The following is a 16,580-nucleotide window of genomic DNA, read 5'->3' on the forward strand; positions in this document are numbered from 1 at the left end:
ATTAATGTATCCATGTGGAAGGCCTTTGAATAAAGACAATTCCAAGCCTTTGTTGCAGAGGTGTCGCTAAAGAGTAGATGAAGTTTGGTGCTGCTGATTTGTCTAATATAACTGTGGCAGAATATGATTTGGCTTGTCTTGGAGGAGCTTTCGCTTATGTACAAATTGTAATAAAACTGAAATTAAATGAAGATGTAGTCATGGTCTTTAGAGAGACTGCACTTTATTATCCGCTATACAGTAGAGCTTTCTAGCCATATGCAAATGATCACGGCTCAAGAATATGTACATCACAATATACACCTCAAAATATACACTTAATACTATTCTCTCATAATATATACAACATAATATATATATTTAAAAAGAAGTTAACATGCAAGCTGGTGTACCTACAGTCCTGTTAGGCAGTATGGATAATGTCTGGTTTGCAAATGGCCATCACTCTCTTGCAAGAGTAATCATGTGCTGTGACTTTAAGGACACTATTGTGCTGCATGTTTAAAGTCTTCTCAGACTTTTTGAGGCTAGCCCAAAGCACATTCTTAGGCAGTTTGGAATGGAAAAATCACTTGTGCTTTTGTGCAGCAACTACAAGGATTACAGCCCTCTGGACACCCTCATCGATAGCCCAATAGAATGCTATGCATATCTCTTACGCTTGCACCAATGTACATTACAGGGAAACAGAATAAGAGACATTGAAGTACGGAACACAGAGAAGGTATAGTTATGGAGACATTGGTGCCCCGAGCCCTAGGGTGCTCTGCTTTTTGATGAGAGCGCCAGGACTCCTGGTTATAGGCGCTGCAGTGCCTAACAGTGCTAACATGTATGTGAGTAGGGTTCATGATTAGGTCAACAGAGGATTGTAGGGGAGGGCAGGCGGGCTCGGTTCTATCCATTATCTCTGCCATCAGGCTTCTTTGCGAAAGGACATGTAGTGGTAGTGCACTAAGCCGTTTTCCAAGTTGTAGAGACTTATTGCTGTAACCATATATCGTACCGTCAAATGGTGACTTTTCAAAGAGTTCATTTCTTTTGGCAAAAGTGTTGCCACCGAAGAGGTGTGGCGCCGCGGGGAAGAGGTGTGGCGCCGCGGCCAGGGCGACTGACGCTGGAATCTGGGGACCACGGTTCGATCCCCGGCTCCGGCGGCAGGTTAGCCCAGCACCATGTGACTCTGGGCAATAGCTCGCTTAATCTTCCCGACGGCCCCCAGCGCCTAGAGACCCTTACGGGTGATTGTGCGCTTTACAAATGTGGACTTTACTTTACCCAGCAATTGTATCAACCCTAGGGATGTAGCTGGAAGCAGGGAAAAAGAGGCACCCAACCCACTCCTTCAGCAGCTCAGCATGCATTCTACTCACACTTGGGCTCTTCTGCGAATATACCCCCCTCGTAACCTTGATCCCTGAATTTGCACTTTTCTTAACTAAGGAAAGTCAGAGGCGGTCTGTGGGGCAGCCGTAAATATTAGCCCTTGAGGCACGCCCAAATGAATAGACCCAGATTTTGACAAGGGGGCCAGAAGTATAAGAGGATTCGGCCAACAAGGAGGATGTAACAAGCTAAGTCACAAGATAGCTGCCAATAATCATAGGTTTATCAATGTCGGTGACGTCACAGTTATGGGCGTGGGCCGGGGGGTGCCTCCTGACACTGGAATCTTGCATTGGCCTTGTACTTGGCCTGCAACTACATTTCAATCCAGGCCATTGGATGAACCTGCGATTTATAAACCAAAGTCCATGCCCAGGTTCATAAGCCGGTAGATGAGAACATTTGTGGTGTATCATCTCTTCCCATTTACTTTGCTCCATTCTGCCCACCTCCCCCCCAACCCCTCCCCAGGAAACAAGCAAATGTTTCCAATCTAGCTTATTATTTTCTTTAACCCTTGGCAGTGAAATGAGGGACGAAATGGGAGTATTTTCCCATTCCAATGTTAGGCCTTGCAGTATGCCTGGGTTATTATTGTCTCAGCTGCCCAAGCATTTCCCTACAGGAAACCTGGTCAGTTTATGCTGTGTATTTTCAAAGGTTTGGTAATTTTGTGTACCTGTTCGGGCTTACTAAGCAAGTGCCTGTACTCCGCAGAATAGTATTGCTAGTAAATAAATGCAGTATAGCCACAAACTATTTTCTGTAATTGGATGGACATCTTGTTATAAAGTCTGGGTTACAGAAGCTTACTGCTTGAGGTGTAGCAATCCAGGACTGGGTAGGATTCAGGCCTGGCTTCCGGTTGGTAAAACGTTGTCATGTTGCCTGTGCAGAAGGTAAGCTGACAGAACAATTTAGTATTGGCTCTGTTCTGTGAAGATCACTAGTAGGAATGCAAAGGACTGTAATGGATCAAGATCTTTAACCATAGCAACAGCTGGTATGCGGCTCCGCCCATTTTGATTGACAGCAGGTGTCTGCTCATTAGGGGAGCTTTAGATGTGCTTTCTGGAGCAAATGGTTAGTACCTGGGACTTGTGCTGGCACTTACCCGTGAATAATACAGCAGCAACGCATTGACCCCCCCCCCTCTTCTAAAGAATACTAAAAGTATGAATCGAGTCAAGGGTTACCAAGCACTAGGCAAGCAACCACATGTGCGTAAAGACGGTTTGGGACTACATGTACCATTGTGCATCTGTGGAGAAGAGGGGCAGTCTTGCCAGACAGTGTAAAACCCTATTAACTGTGACTGAAGCATATCAGCAGGACTTGAGCCTGCAATTGTTGGCCACTGCTCTTGTAGCCAAGGAACCAAATGCTCTTTCAGAGCATGACAGGAGGACTTCCCGTTGGTCGCTGATCTGTGCTCGACTGATAGAAGCATTGCTAATAGTGGGATGAGATCCAGTGTTCTCTAGAGTGAGGCGGAGGAAGCAGATGACTCAAGGGTAGTTGTGCCCTGGAGGAGGAAGTAGTCCTTGTGTTGCCTAGCTGTGGTCTGCCCCTCCATGGAGCTTCAGTGACAAGCACTGCATTGGTCTGTTGTCAGCGCTGGTCTGAATTTCTGCTTTCCAGCCTCCATAAGGAGCGTGGGAACTAGTATCGCCTTCAACCATCGCGGCGGTTCACATGGTAACAAAAATAAATAAAAATAAAAATAAACTGAGAGATACTTGAACCCTCATCCAGTGAGGGTGTGTGACTTCTTGTAGCTGAGACACGTGAAAGAGACTGGATAATCTGAGAGCGATCTCACAACTTGATCTTCAGTAGGTTTGTGATTGAAACTTTACCAAAAAAGTATGGCTCAGTGAGCTGAATGCTCATTGCTAAACAAGCAGTGATCTCCAAGACATGAATTTGAGTCCAGGAAGTCTGACTCCAGGAAGTCTGACTCATCCTTCCATGGGTTATTATATTGAGTAAATTTAAATTGGGTTATAGTAACACCTTTTATTTAGTGTGCTTAGAAACTCTGTCTTGTCAAGACAGGCCATATCCAGGACTATTTAGACCAAGTTAAAATTAGTTGGTTCCAGTGGTATTCCCTGCTGGTATATAGGTGGGGCATTCCTTAGATCTCCGGTTTAGGTGGATCCCGGTGTCAATAGGATTCCCATGAGATTCTACTTTGTGCATCATGTAAGCCATGGAATGATGGCTCTGGGTGGAGCAGTGTTGGTGCACTGCCTGCTCCCTGTGGTGCACGGTGCCCATGCGTGGCCCTTGCTGGGGGCGGTAGTGTGTTTATATATGGAACAGAGTGCCCATTTAGGACCACCCCTTATAGAAGAGCAAAGAGTGAGACAAGGTGTCCATAAGATACAAGCTCTGGATGAAACAAGATGTCCATCTAGAGGTGGAGAAAGGAGACCTCGAGATGTCCATTCTGCATTGGGTAGGATTCATGAGATAAACCACTCTGAATGTAGTAGAGATCTATGTTATGTCCCCTCTGCATGAAGCAGTATTCCCCGGAGAAGAGCACTCAGCAGGTTTGTGAGATATCGGTTCTGGCTGGAGCACTGTGGAAACAAGAAGTAAGTCAAATACCAGTTCTCGGCGGAGAAGGGTCCTCATGGGTCTCCTCTGATGTAGCAGAGGGTCACGAGGAGCCAGTTCTGAGTTAAGAAGGGTGACCAAGAAATTCCAGCTTTGGGTGGAACAAGGTATCTTTGAGAGGCCCGCTCTCCATGAAGCAAGGCATTCAGGAAATTCAAACTCTAGCTGTGCTTTTGAATTGCAGACGAGATGCCAGCTTTCGGTGGGAAGATTCTCTCCATGAAGTGTTAGCTCTGCATGGAGCAGGGTGTCGATCAGATATTACCTCTGGGAGGCCCAGGGTGTGCCATGATTGCCAGCACAGTGTGGATCATAGTTCCCATGAGAATACATTCCTGGGTGTAGCATATTGTCCATGAGATGTTGGCTCAGTGTGGAGCAGGTTGTCAATGAGATGTTGACTCTGGCTGAAGCAAGCGTTCGTTGAGATGTCCGCTTTGGATAGAGCTGGATCTTCATGAAATGGCAGTCCAGGTAGTAGCAGGAAGTTCATGAGATGCTAGCTCTGAAAGAGGTTGGTTGATGAGATGTTGTCTATGTGCAGAGCAGGTTGTTCATGAGATGGCAGCTGTGGATGAAGCAGGGTGTCCATCTTTGGAAACAGTTGGTTCTTGTTTTTGCCACCCAGCAGCTTCTAGACGTTGCCGGAAGCTCAGTCTCGTGCCTCGACTGAAACTCCAATTTGCCATAGCTCAGTGAAAACTAGCTCTTCTCTTGACATTCCAAATTATGAGCAGAATTGTAGTCGCGTCCACTCTTGGTTCCAGGGGATGCAAGATCAAGCCCTTTCAACTGAGATCGTCCTAATAACACCAGATGAGGGTGAAGATCTCACTCTTCTGTCAAGCGGATACTAGACTGTGGTCTGATGCTATCGGTGGTGACCTGTGAGGACTCTGAACGCTGGGCCTGGCGCCGCATCACTCGATACCACACGAAGATGAAGCAACCTGCAGACGGAGGAAAGGGAGAAAGAATATAATATTAGGAGTAAGAAGGACTACTGACACAAAGAAGACAGTAGCTGGCCGGGATCAGAGAAAGATAAGAGGAAGAACAGAGATGAAAGATACAGACAGAAAAGAGAGACATAGTAGATACAGGAGCTGAAGGAAGCAAAGAAGATTAATAGAGAAAAGATAATACGTTCTAAGACAGGAGTTATGGAGAAACTGAAATATGCAACTAAAGACTTTCAATTGCCCCTCCCCAGATGCACCAGTGGCAATGTAATACGTTTGAAAATTGAAAAAATGTAAAACCTGGAAAGGCACTGGAACAAGAAACAATAATAAAAATCACAAGCAGAACCGCCCAGCTAAGATGGGTCACACTAAACCTGGCCGACCGCCCATACCAACTCCACAAAGCATGGCTAGAGGGGTTTTTCACCTTCTGTACAGCAAGCATTGACAGTGGCATGATAAAGAATAGGGTCAGGGAAAATCTCAAACAGAGGCATCTGATGTCCAAAGATGGGTCAGCAATCGCATACTAGGGAGTCAACAAGGCTGGTACAGAACACCCCAAAGTTGGATGAGACCGCGTCTGTCAACAATATTATCTGGGTCTCATAGAAAATAAATCATACCTGCTCATCCCCTGCCCTAGACACAAAGAAAGAAATTGTACGAAGGAGGACTTTCCACCAGGCTTATCTTTTAAAGTTTAAAGATGCACAAAAGATCTGATCTCCAATGACATGATCCCCATAGGAAGCAGAAAAGGCTACATAATTCTTCCCAGTTTTGGAAGCCATCAGAGACTCAAAAATAGAGCATGAATGAGATCCCAAACAACATAGTAAAGAGGGAAACATTCACAAGTTCTGAATGGGGAGAAGAGGCAATGCATGGTAGTGGGTGAGAGGGAGGACAGAAAGAATGAGGGGGGATAAAGGGGCGCGGCAGCAATATGATGGAGGAAGGGAAGAAAGTGGAAGTAAGGGAGGGAACGGATAGAAATGATTGGCAGACATACAAGGAGAGAAAACAGGGGAATAAAACAGAGTAGGAGGAGAGAAGTGAGTAACAAAAGATAAATGGTATGGCACATGAAAAATTAAACCGGTAAGAATATTATATATTCCTCCAACAACTGCAGTTGAAGGAGTGTTATTACAATCCACAAACTAAAAACCTAATGCATTGTTCGTGAGTTTAAATGATGTCACAGATGGCATCACACATGACATCATTGATGACATCTCTGTCATTACATATAAAATCACAATTGACACTGATGATATTTTAAATAACTAAGGATCTATAGTACCCTATTTCTGGGAGCTGTACATTTTAAACAACGTGGGCCTGTCAATCTACGTATCCCCAACTTTAAAGGATCCTTCGATACACGTTTTCCATCACGCAGTGAGAGCTGGGAAGTTATCATCAACCTTTGAATTTTGAGTAGCTGCATTTTACAGACTTGTTTGTATTTGTTCTTATGATTAAATTTATTTGTTATGTTTGCAAAACAAATTCATCAAATCATCCCAAACACGACCTGAATACTATTTCTGCTGCATGGAGATGCATATGGTAGGCATAGAAGTGCATAATGAAATACATATTGTGCAGATTGAAGTAGGCACACTACACACTGTTCTATAGACTACATATTTTATACTGAGATGCACACTGTAGGTGCTAATATATATTAAGAGGTATTCACAACAGTTAAATGTATACACTCTTAGGCAGAAATCTACAATAATATTAAAAATGTTACCTGCTGCAAAGTGCAAAATGTATACTAATAATACAATGTTTATGCTACGCTCTGAAATGTATAAATTACTTGCTACATGGAAAATCTTTAAATGCACTGCACCATCTTGCAGGACAGAAGATTTTGTGGGACATAGGTCAAACATTACTTGTGGGCCCATTGCGTTTTCCCCAGGGTTAGGGGAAGAGGAGTGAAAAGGATGATGTGTAGAGTCTGAACTGTGAGGTTTGATCAGTAAACTTCTTTAAAAATAAAGTATTTGGATACACATATACTTAAAAAAAATATTTCCACTCTTAATTCCCCTTACAGATTTTGTTTGATCTGCCGCTCTATAGTATACCGGATGGTACAGCCCTGCTGCCTCACTGGCTGCTAACCTATTTGTATACCTAAGCAACCACTAAGCCCTAAAATCCTCAACAAAATGAGTTTGCCAGTAGGACTGTAAATCGTGATAATTTTAGAATCATGTATGTAAGAGCCAGTACTTAATGTATGGTAAACCTCACTATGCTTTGAGTTTTCCAGTGCACGATATATACACATACAAATATATCATTATGCAACATGTTTATTATAAAACATAGTGTATATTTCCTAGGCTACAGTGTATATATTTTGCTATAGAATATCTGGATTTCTCGGAGTTGTTAAAATAGGTCCAAAAGTCAAGCTCTACGAGAGCATGCGCAATTCTCCAGTAGATGCCGCATTCACCCAACACTCGAATCTCCCAACTCATTCGGAGGTGGGAAACCACTGTGTTTCAGACAGCAGAACCTGCACACCTCTGCTTCTAGAGACAATATTCTGGTTTGAAAGATGTCTATGCGCCTCTTCTTCCAGAAATATTATTCTGGCTTGAATGTTGTTTGCCCGCCTCTGCTTCCAGAAACAATATGCTGGCTTGAATGGGGTCCATGTGCTCTGCTTCCAGAAATAATATTCTGGCTTGAATGATGTTTGCCTGCCTCTGCTCCCAGAAACAATATGCTGGCTTGAATGGGGTCCATGTGCTCTGCTTCCAGAAACAATATTCTGGCTTGAATGGTGTCCACACCCCTCTGCTTCCAGAAAAAATATTCTGGTTGAATGGTGTCTGCCCGCCTCTTCTTCCAGAAACAATAGTCGGGCTGGAATTGTGGCCGTGCGCCTCTGCTTCGAGAAACAATATTCTAGCTTGAATGGTGTTCAGAGCCTCTGCTTCCAGAAACAATATTCTGGCTTGAATGGTGTCCGTACCCCTCTGCTCCCAGAAACAATATTCTGGCTTGAATGTTGCCTGCCTCTGTTTCCAAAAACAATATTCTGGCTTGAATGTTGTCTGCTGCCTCTATTTCCAGAAACAATATTCTGGCTTGAATGTTGCCTGCCTCTGCTTCCAGAAACAATATTCTGGCTTGAATGTTGTCTGCTGCCTCTATTTCCAGAAACAATATTCTGGCTTGAATGTTGCCTGCCTCTGCTTCCAGAAACAATATTCTGGCTTGAATCTTGTCTGCCTGCCTGCCTGCCTCTGCTTCCAGAAACAATATTTTGGCTTGAATGTTGTCCACATGCCTCTGCTCCCAGAAACAATATTCTGGTGAAATGATGTTCGCATGACTCTGCTTCCAATATTCTGGCTTAAATGGTGTCCGCGTGCCTCTGCTTCCAGAAACAATATTCTGGCTTGAATGGTGTCCGCATGCCTCTGCTTCCACAAACAATATTCTAGCTTGAATGGTATCCGAGCGCCTCTGCTTCCAGAAACATTATTCTGGCTTGAATGGTGTCTGTGCGCCTCTGCTTCCAAAAACAATATTCTGGCTTGAGTGGTGTCCGCATGCCTATGCTTCCAGAAACAATAATGGTGTAATGGTGGCTGTGCGCCTCTGCTTCCAGGAACAATATTCTGGGTAGAACGGTGTCCATGTGCCTCTGCTTCCAGAAACAATATTCTGGTTTGAATGGTGTCCGCCCACCTCTGCTTCCAGACACAATATTCTGGCTAGAATGGTGTCCGTGTGCCTCTGCTTCCAGAAACAATATTCTGGTTTGAATGGTGTCTGTCGGCCTGTACTTCCAGAAAGAATATTCTGGCTTGAATGGTGCCCATATGCCTCTGTTTCCAGAAACAATATTCTGGCTAGAATGGTGTCCGTGTGCCTCTGCTTCCAGAAACAATATTCTGGTTTGAATGGTGTCTGTCCGCCTGTACTTCCAGAAAGAATATTCTGGCTTGAATGGTGCCCATATGCCTCTGTTTCCAGAAACAATATTCTGGCTAGAATGGTGTCCGTGTGCCTCTGCTTCCAGAAACAATATTCTGGTTTGAATGGTGTCTGTCCGCCTGTACTTCCAGAAAGAATATTCTGGCTTGAATGGTGCCCAAATGCCTCTGTTTCCAGAAACAATATTCTGGCTAGAATGGTGTCTGCGTGCCTCTGCTTCCAGAAACAATATTCTGTCTTAAATGGTGTTGGAAGGGCCATCCTATTAAGAAGCATTGGCAATGTAAACAGGTCCGGCTTCTAAATGAAAGTGCCTATTAAGCCGTTGATTGGTTTAGGGAATAAATTTGTCATTACATTAAAACTCTATCACTCATGCACCCATTCTTCCACCTTACTAGGTGGGACCAAGACAGATTTGCCTTCGGTTGGTTCTCTTTGGTAATAGTCCATTAAGATGGATAATGATGGAATACAATGCTATCACAAGAATTCGCAGTTAGCATGCCTATTATAATGGATTATAATTCAGACCTCTGTGTATGCACAGTAGTACATGATGTATGTGAGGACTTACAGTATTTAGCTTTATAGTACTTGATTAACGGCCCACTGTAACATGCATATAGCGCCCAACTTTACGAAAGAAAGGTCTGAAACACACTCACCTTGGAGAGAGTTGACAACAGTAAAGGCGTACATGATTTCCAGAGAGACTGAACCAAAGGAGAAGAAGGCAAGGCCCCAGGTGAAGCCCAAGGTACAACTTAGCCCCGCCAGTGTCCATGCATACTGCAGCTTCTGTTGCATCTTTTTGGCCTTCAGCTTCATGATAACCCTCACCATGGCAACCAGCATCATAGTGTTCAGCAGGAAGATGAGGCTGAATGAACCCAGGTTTACCGCATAATGGACTGTGGGGTTTGTGATCCAACACCTGAAGGAGAAGTTAAGTAGAAGTCAATCAGAAACAGTGCACAGTGTGCCCTTTGCCTGCAAGAGGTTACAGGTGGAACACTTGTTTTTAAACTTTCAACTAGAGAAGTAAGAAGCATTTGCCACATATGCAGGTCCACAGAAGCAGCGGGCAAATGCAGTAGGCCCACACCAATCTAGTAGACACCTTCCACAGTTCTATTTTTTTTTCTTCAATCAGCACTTTGCAATCTAGTGTTTTTAGTTTTCCTTTTTGCATTACAAGTCCTAGTAAGCAAATCACTGCATAAAACAACAAATAGCCCCCTCCCACACCGAAGCAGAATCACAAGCTACAGCTAATGCTCTTGCGGTAGAAAAGGTGAGCTGTTCTTACATGGTGGCACTGGAGTCGTCCTCCGCCGAGTCGGACAGTTTGATAGTGTATGTCCCATAGATCTCCTGGTCTATCATGAAGATGAGAAGCACCAGGACTGGTGGAAAGCCTTTGGAAAAAGAAGAAGGTAGTACTGGGTAAGGTCAACATGGGTCATGGAGGACAAAACGAGAAGAAATAGACGACACAAAAGTGTGAGTATGTCAGATTACATTTGTACAACTTAAATGTAAAGCCAAGACACAGTTTGATCCCCGGTCACTCTTCTCTGTTTAGAATGAATGTTTTGAATCAATGCTATTCTTTCCAAGGACCATTTTTCTGCAAGCAAATATCTACTCTCAATTTATTTGCGACAACATATGTGTCTGTCAAAGTCTGCATCAAACTGTGTCTTAGGCATAGTGATGTGCATCAGAAGTCTTTGATTCACCAATAGTAGTGAAGCTTTTGATTCTAATGCAGAACCAAGCTATGCACTCCAGTGCAAGTGTCATTGGAATTCTCTCTCCTTATCAAGGGCGCACCTATTTATGTGATACCTACAGGTCTAGCCAGCGCTATATAAAACTCATTAAATAAATAAATAAATACTTCAATATAATCTTCCACTTCGCTAAGCCATGCATATTCCTTTGCGGGTATAGGTGCTACCAGAGGCATCTCCCTTACCACCTATATCTGTCCAGTAGCTCATATTTACATCCTCGCCCCTTCTCTTGGTGTGTTTCCTCACTCTTTCCCTTATCTCTCTCCTGCCTATCCTGACTATCTCCTTTCTCTTTCTTCCTCTTTTCGTCCACAGGCCAACAGGATGGGTACCTAGCTGTGCCCAACAGCCTCATGGCTTTAGAGTGAGATTACTGAATGGGGCAAGAGAGCTTCTCGTGGAAAGTGTCCAAAGCAAACTCCTAGGCCCGGCTCGTTTCCTTCAGGGATAGACACACTATGGCAGCTCCAAACAACTATAAGCAGACTGTACCCATCAATGTGATCAACACAACTAGGCCATTTCATAGGTTTCAGATCTAAACCTGACAGAGTTAGGTGAAGTAATGAAGTCTTCTTTGTACCAGATGAACCTCCTTCAGAAATCACTGTTACCGATCCTCTCCGGTAACCACACCACGCCACGCAATGATTTTCTAGCTCCTTACAGCGCCATGCGCTGCTCTGCCTGCAGTCTGGCTCACTGATTCCAGGAAGTGCAGAATGAAACCACTTAATATCCAAATCCCTGTGCAAAAGCGGCTAGAATGGCCTCCCCTTGGACTTCTGTAAGGCCACCAGGTTCATGCACTCCATGATAAGCTGAACTCACACCGCTTGCGAATCTGTCTCCGTGACTCAAGCCCCCACCCTAGGGGTGTCAGTTGGGCCCTGTCTTTCACAACAACATCAGGGTAAGCAACATATTTACACATTCCACTGTACCTCAGCAAGACAGGCCTTTGATTGTAATGCTGGGTCAATGTAACCATGTCCGCCTCTTCATCACCATTACCAAAAGTCCTTTAGTGGCAGGAAGATATTTAGGGATGCAATGCACAATATACTAATACATTAAAATCAACAAAACTACTCTGTCGCTCATCTATCTCGCCTCTCTCTTTCTCTGTTGCTCCTTCACTGGCCTTTCCTCTTTGTCCTATATCCTTCCACTCATATTTCTCTCTTCTCTTTGCGTCCCTCCTTTCCCCACTCTGAATTCCATCCTCTGGGTTCTCTCTCTTAACTATATCCCTTCCCTGTATCCATTCCCTATCATATTACAGCTCTGTGTCCGTTGCTCTCCCTTCATTACCTCTCTTACTACTCTTGTTCTTGACTCTGTTTTTCTCTTGTTCCTCTCGTTTCTTTTTCTCCCCCTATTTCTGCTTTCTCGTTCCACTTTTTCATAATTTCAATTCTCTGATCTCTTCTCCGTCTTCCCTTACAGCTCCCTCCTGCTTCTCAGCGCCCGCCTCTCGTTCTCTGGCCTTGTGGTCCTTACCCCATCCCAGGCAGCACAGCCTGATCATGCTGCTGGAGTCCGTGAAGACCTGCACCACCTTCTTGTAGAGGTTGAACCCTTCGATGGCCATCCAGGCAAAGCACCAGAGCAGGGAGACGTGGAGGAGCAGGGCTCCCGCCTGGCAGGCGGCCTCCAGGCACAAAGAGGACAGCGGCCAGCTCAGCATGAAGCTCAGGTTCAGAAACAAGATGGCGGCCAGGAGGTTCATGTGGATGGGGATGGTGCGGTCCGACGGCTTACTCCTGAAAGGAGGACAAAAACAACAAGAGAGAATGAACCCTGGGCTCCTGACTCTTCCACTACATCGTCAGTAGCCTGGAAATACATGCAGACCTAAAAAGGACTCTCCTAGGTTAAGTAGATTCTATCCAGCCGCGGCACGTGCAGGTAAGAGCGGCGGGGCAGTGTGGCTGGGTGGGGGGGGTGGGGGGGGGGTGTGGTTGACAGACAACGGCAAGGGAAAATTAATTAATTTTTCTAAGTGGTCGTCTGTCGAATTCCACCCACCCCAACCTGACCCCACTGCTTTTACCTGGACGGGTCACGGCTGGTTCTACCTGGGACACTGTTATTAAACCCTATAACCTCAGAGTAGGAATGATTTCTCGCTCTCTGTACTTTCTCAACCGTACCGCTGCTGTCACAATGTCTGCATACCTGGTGCAGGTAGACTTGATTCTGTACACTTGCGCGGGAAGTACTGTGTTTCGGCATGCTTGGAGGGGCGTAACACAGGCCCCTGCAGCCCCCGCGGTGCGGGGGGGACCCTCACCCTCCAGGGGGCCCCGTCAGCACCGCACTTCTGCTGGGGGGCTCTAGATTGAGTCCAGAGGGGGCCCCTTCACGTACCTTGCAGGGGGGCCCCCTCAAGGTTCATTACGCCAGCCACTGCATGCTTGGTGCTGCTCATGATGCAAGCATCATACCTGTTGAAGGCAGTATGCTTTCATCAGACTGATGGCCGGATGTGGACTTGGGTGAAAATTAAAATACTTAGATTTCCAGAGAAAGTGGTAAAACTAGGGGAAAATCCACAAGTGGAATATCCTCCACCCTATGCTGGAGTAAACTCTACAGATGGGCTCTCCTTTAGAGCAGGTATGTGGGCCCTGCGCTGCTAATTCTGTCTTTGTTAACTGTTCCAAAACCTGGAATAGTATTTATTGTTGGTGTTGCAGTGCTTCGGTCAGTGTTAAATTTGAAAAAAAGAAAAGAAAATAGGTGCTAGGTCTCTAGCCGGCTGGCCACTTCCACTTGCACTGCCCAATGCAGCTGTCAATTACAGTAACAGCATAACTAATGAGACACACTCCTACGAGTGTGACAATTCTGACAATTTCAGGACCTCAAAGTTAAAAGAATTGCTTTGGCAGCCGGTATTAGTAATTCTTAATATGTACTGAATTAATAAACAACAGTTGTTGTGCTCATCTCTGAATTTAAAAAAAACAGAGCCACCATGTGACAGACTGTCATAGGTACCGTTGTTGACAATTAAGTGCCGGTGTTGAGCACCGGAAACCACCCCTTGAAATTAAGCACTGGCTTCAGAACTACTGGTACAGGCCGCCTTGCTGCCACGCAATTCTCCAGCTCCTACACTTCTTAGACATGCATGGCACAGGTGGTACTTCTGCTCCCCCTTTCAGCACAGCATGCTGACTCTTATTTTGTCCTCCAATGCTTGTCCTTCATCGTTTCTTGTCCTTGTGTCTGCCAAAGCTCCTTTGGTACAGCTTCCTCTGCTGACTCCTGGTCATAGGCTTGCCATCTTGGCAAGCCCTTGATTTCCAATTGTAGGGGATTTCTTCTGACATGATTCTTTATGACTGTGGTACTTGCAGGGCGTGCGATGAAGCAGGTTTCACAGATTATGAGTCACATCAGATATTGTTGCATCCTGTACCCCTGCCACCTTGAAAACCTTCCGCCCAACAATCATGACCATATAGTACCTGTTACGGTGAGAGTAGAGATAGCGGGCCACAGTGAAGAAGGAGGCCACTGCTGACAGGCTGCAACCAGCATAAGTGATGATGGTTAGAGTTCGCTGGTGGTGGCGGTCTATTTCTGTGCTGGATATCTGCTGCAGGGGAGACAAATCAGAGAGACATTACTCAAAACAGGGGAAGGGGGCAACAAGCAGTGCTTAATTTGAGCCAGTGGATTCTGGTGAATTAAATGTCCACACCGGCACTTATGACATGTCTGCCTCATGGTGGTGCTGTTTGTCTAACGAAGAGATGAGCACAACACCAGTTTCCTTTTCCTCTTTACATCAACATCATCAAGTCACATCAGATAGAGGATTTGTCACAGGCTAAGTTGGGGAAGGAAATTGCCCAGACACTGGGCAATGACTATAAGACTTTACAGGCAGGACCCTACTGAGCTGTAGGCTTTATTTTCATCTAGAGAAGTAGAGACTAAGAAGGTAATGACAAATGTTCTGTCCCTCTATATTGTGTCTATCTGTGGACTTAGACTTGTGCGAGTTGAGTTTCCATGGAATTTAGCCACTTTTTGCTTTTGCTATTCAAATGCCAATTTAAGGGTTGATTTGCTGTTTTTGCAGAGCCTAAAGCTAGTTCGCGGACCTGATCTCAAAGTGTTAGCTCAACAGAACACAAGCCTTGTCACCACTGGGGAGCATGCATGGGAACCCGTTTCATCAGCCCTCACCTTATGGTGCCCATACCATTGATACATACCATTAGCACTGCAAAATAGGTCAGGTGGTCGCAGCGGCACTCAGTCTCCCTATGCGATGCTACAGTTTGGCAGCCGGAGGTGTTCCATATTCCGCTTTCACCTAGGAAGGCAAGACAACATTTAATTGAATTCCATGTCGAGTAGTTCATTAAGATGAAGTGCTGTCAGATCACTGGAGAGGGTAGCACTCTTAAAGTAGCAATGACCCTAACAAATCACTCTGCAATGACCTTAATATACAGCAAAACTGCACCCAGGTTGACCTCTGTCAAATTTCACTCCTTAAAACTACCACTGCACCCAGACTTAGCTACTTTCTACACAACAGAGATCCCTATGCGGAAGAATGGGACTTTGGCAGCTCTGTGTAAGGGGCTCTCTCCATTGAATGCAAACATACTCCAGCAGTGCATTCAATTAATAATTTAATCAAAAACAAGTCCCAAACAAAGTCTGGCTAAAGAGTCTTGGGATACCAAAAATGTCTCTGACCTTGATGTCATGGTTCTGATGGGACTCAGGAAGTGATTGTAATGCACTACTATTTCATGGCGCATTCTGTGCTTCTATGTGAAAGCAAAGTCACTATAAATATTGCTCTGAATGTTTATTAAAAAAAATTTGAAATGATGATTTCAATACTTAAGTAAATGTGTTTCCCATTAGTATTTTTAACAAGTTTACCATAATGTAACAATGAATTAAGTAGAGTTAGATAAACATCAAATACCGCTTTTTCCAAAACATGTGGTCACACCAAAGTATGAAAAGTAACGTCTTTAAAACAGGGTGACCCCATCCTCAAAACATCCCCACTCAAACAAACGCCACGTTGTAACTCATCACTGTAAAACCGAAAGCTCTTCTGGGACATACAACTTCTTCCCTAGGGAGTTCACATACTGTCTTCACTGAGGTGCCAGTCAAAGGTAGCACCACTCACGTTCCCAGTGGAGATCAGGAGATCCTTCCTGCACCAAGCTGAAAACGCACACCCCAGCCAGCTTTCCCAGACCAGGAGGAGGCTGTAGAGATGCCAATGGAAGAGGACCCGCTGGAAGATCCTCTTCCATTGGCTGCTCCTACCTCCCTCTGATTCACTCTAACCAATGACCATGGCTCATGCTGCAGCGAACCGCCATTCAACATGCCACTGCCAGTTTCTGCTGGAAGACCCTCTTCCATTGGCTGCTCCTGGCTCCCTCTGATCCACTCTTACCAATGACCATGGTTTATGCTGCAACGAGCCACCATTTAACAGGCCACTGCCAGTTCCTGCTGGAAGATCCTCTTCCATTGGCTGCTCCTGCCTCCCTCTGATCCACTCTTACCAATGGCCATAGCTCATGCTGCAGCGAGCCGCCATTCAACAGGCCACTGCCAGTTTCTGCTGTAAGATCCTCTTCCATTGGCTGCTCCTGGCTCCCTCTGATCCACTCTTACCAATGACCAGGCTCATGCTGCAGCGATCAACCGGTCAACAGGCCACTGCCAGTTCCCCCAGTTACAGGGCAGCAAGCAAAACCGGGCCAACCACCCACAAGCAAGTGTTTTTGCCCAACCCTGCCTCCAGGGGCTC

General features: G+C 45.3%; 1 protein-coding gene across 4 annotated transcripts in view; it reads right to left on the minus strand.

The window, feature by feature from the left end:
- Positions 1–206: 206 nt before the first annotated feature.
- ADGRG1 (adhesion G protein-coupled receptor G1) overlaps positions 207–16,580 on the minus strand; it is a 431,161-nt gene continuing 414,787 nt past the window's right edge. For all 4 annotated transcript variants that reach the window (XM_078670641.1, XM_078670642.1, XM_078670643.1 and 1 more), the window contains 6 exons: positions 15,001–15,101; positions 14,245–14,375; positions 12,269–12,531; positions 10,276–10,384; positions 9,632–9,900; positions 207–4,964 (listed from right to left, as the gene is read on the minus strand). In XM_078670641.1, the coding sequence (XP_078526767.1) occupies positions 4,846–4,964; positions 9,632–9,900; positions 10,276–10,384; positions 12,269–12,531; positions 14,245–14,375; positions 15,001–15,101 (992 nt within the window). In that variant the 3' untranslated portion in view covers positions 207–4,845. The remainder of the gene's footprint in view (positions 4,965–9,631; positions 9,901–10,275; positions 10,385–12,268; positions 12,532–14,244; positions 14,376–15,000; positions 15,102–16,580) is intronic.

This window comes from Lissotriton helveticus, chromosome 12 (assembly GCF_964261635.1).
Source record: "Lissotriton helveticus chromosome 12, aLisHel1.1, whole genome shotgun sequence".
NCBI lineage: Eukaryota > Metazoa > Chordata > Amphibia > Caudata > Salamandridae > Lissotriton > Lissotriton helveticus.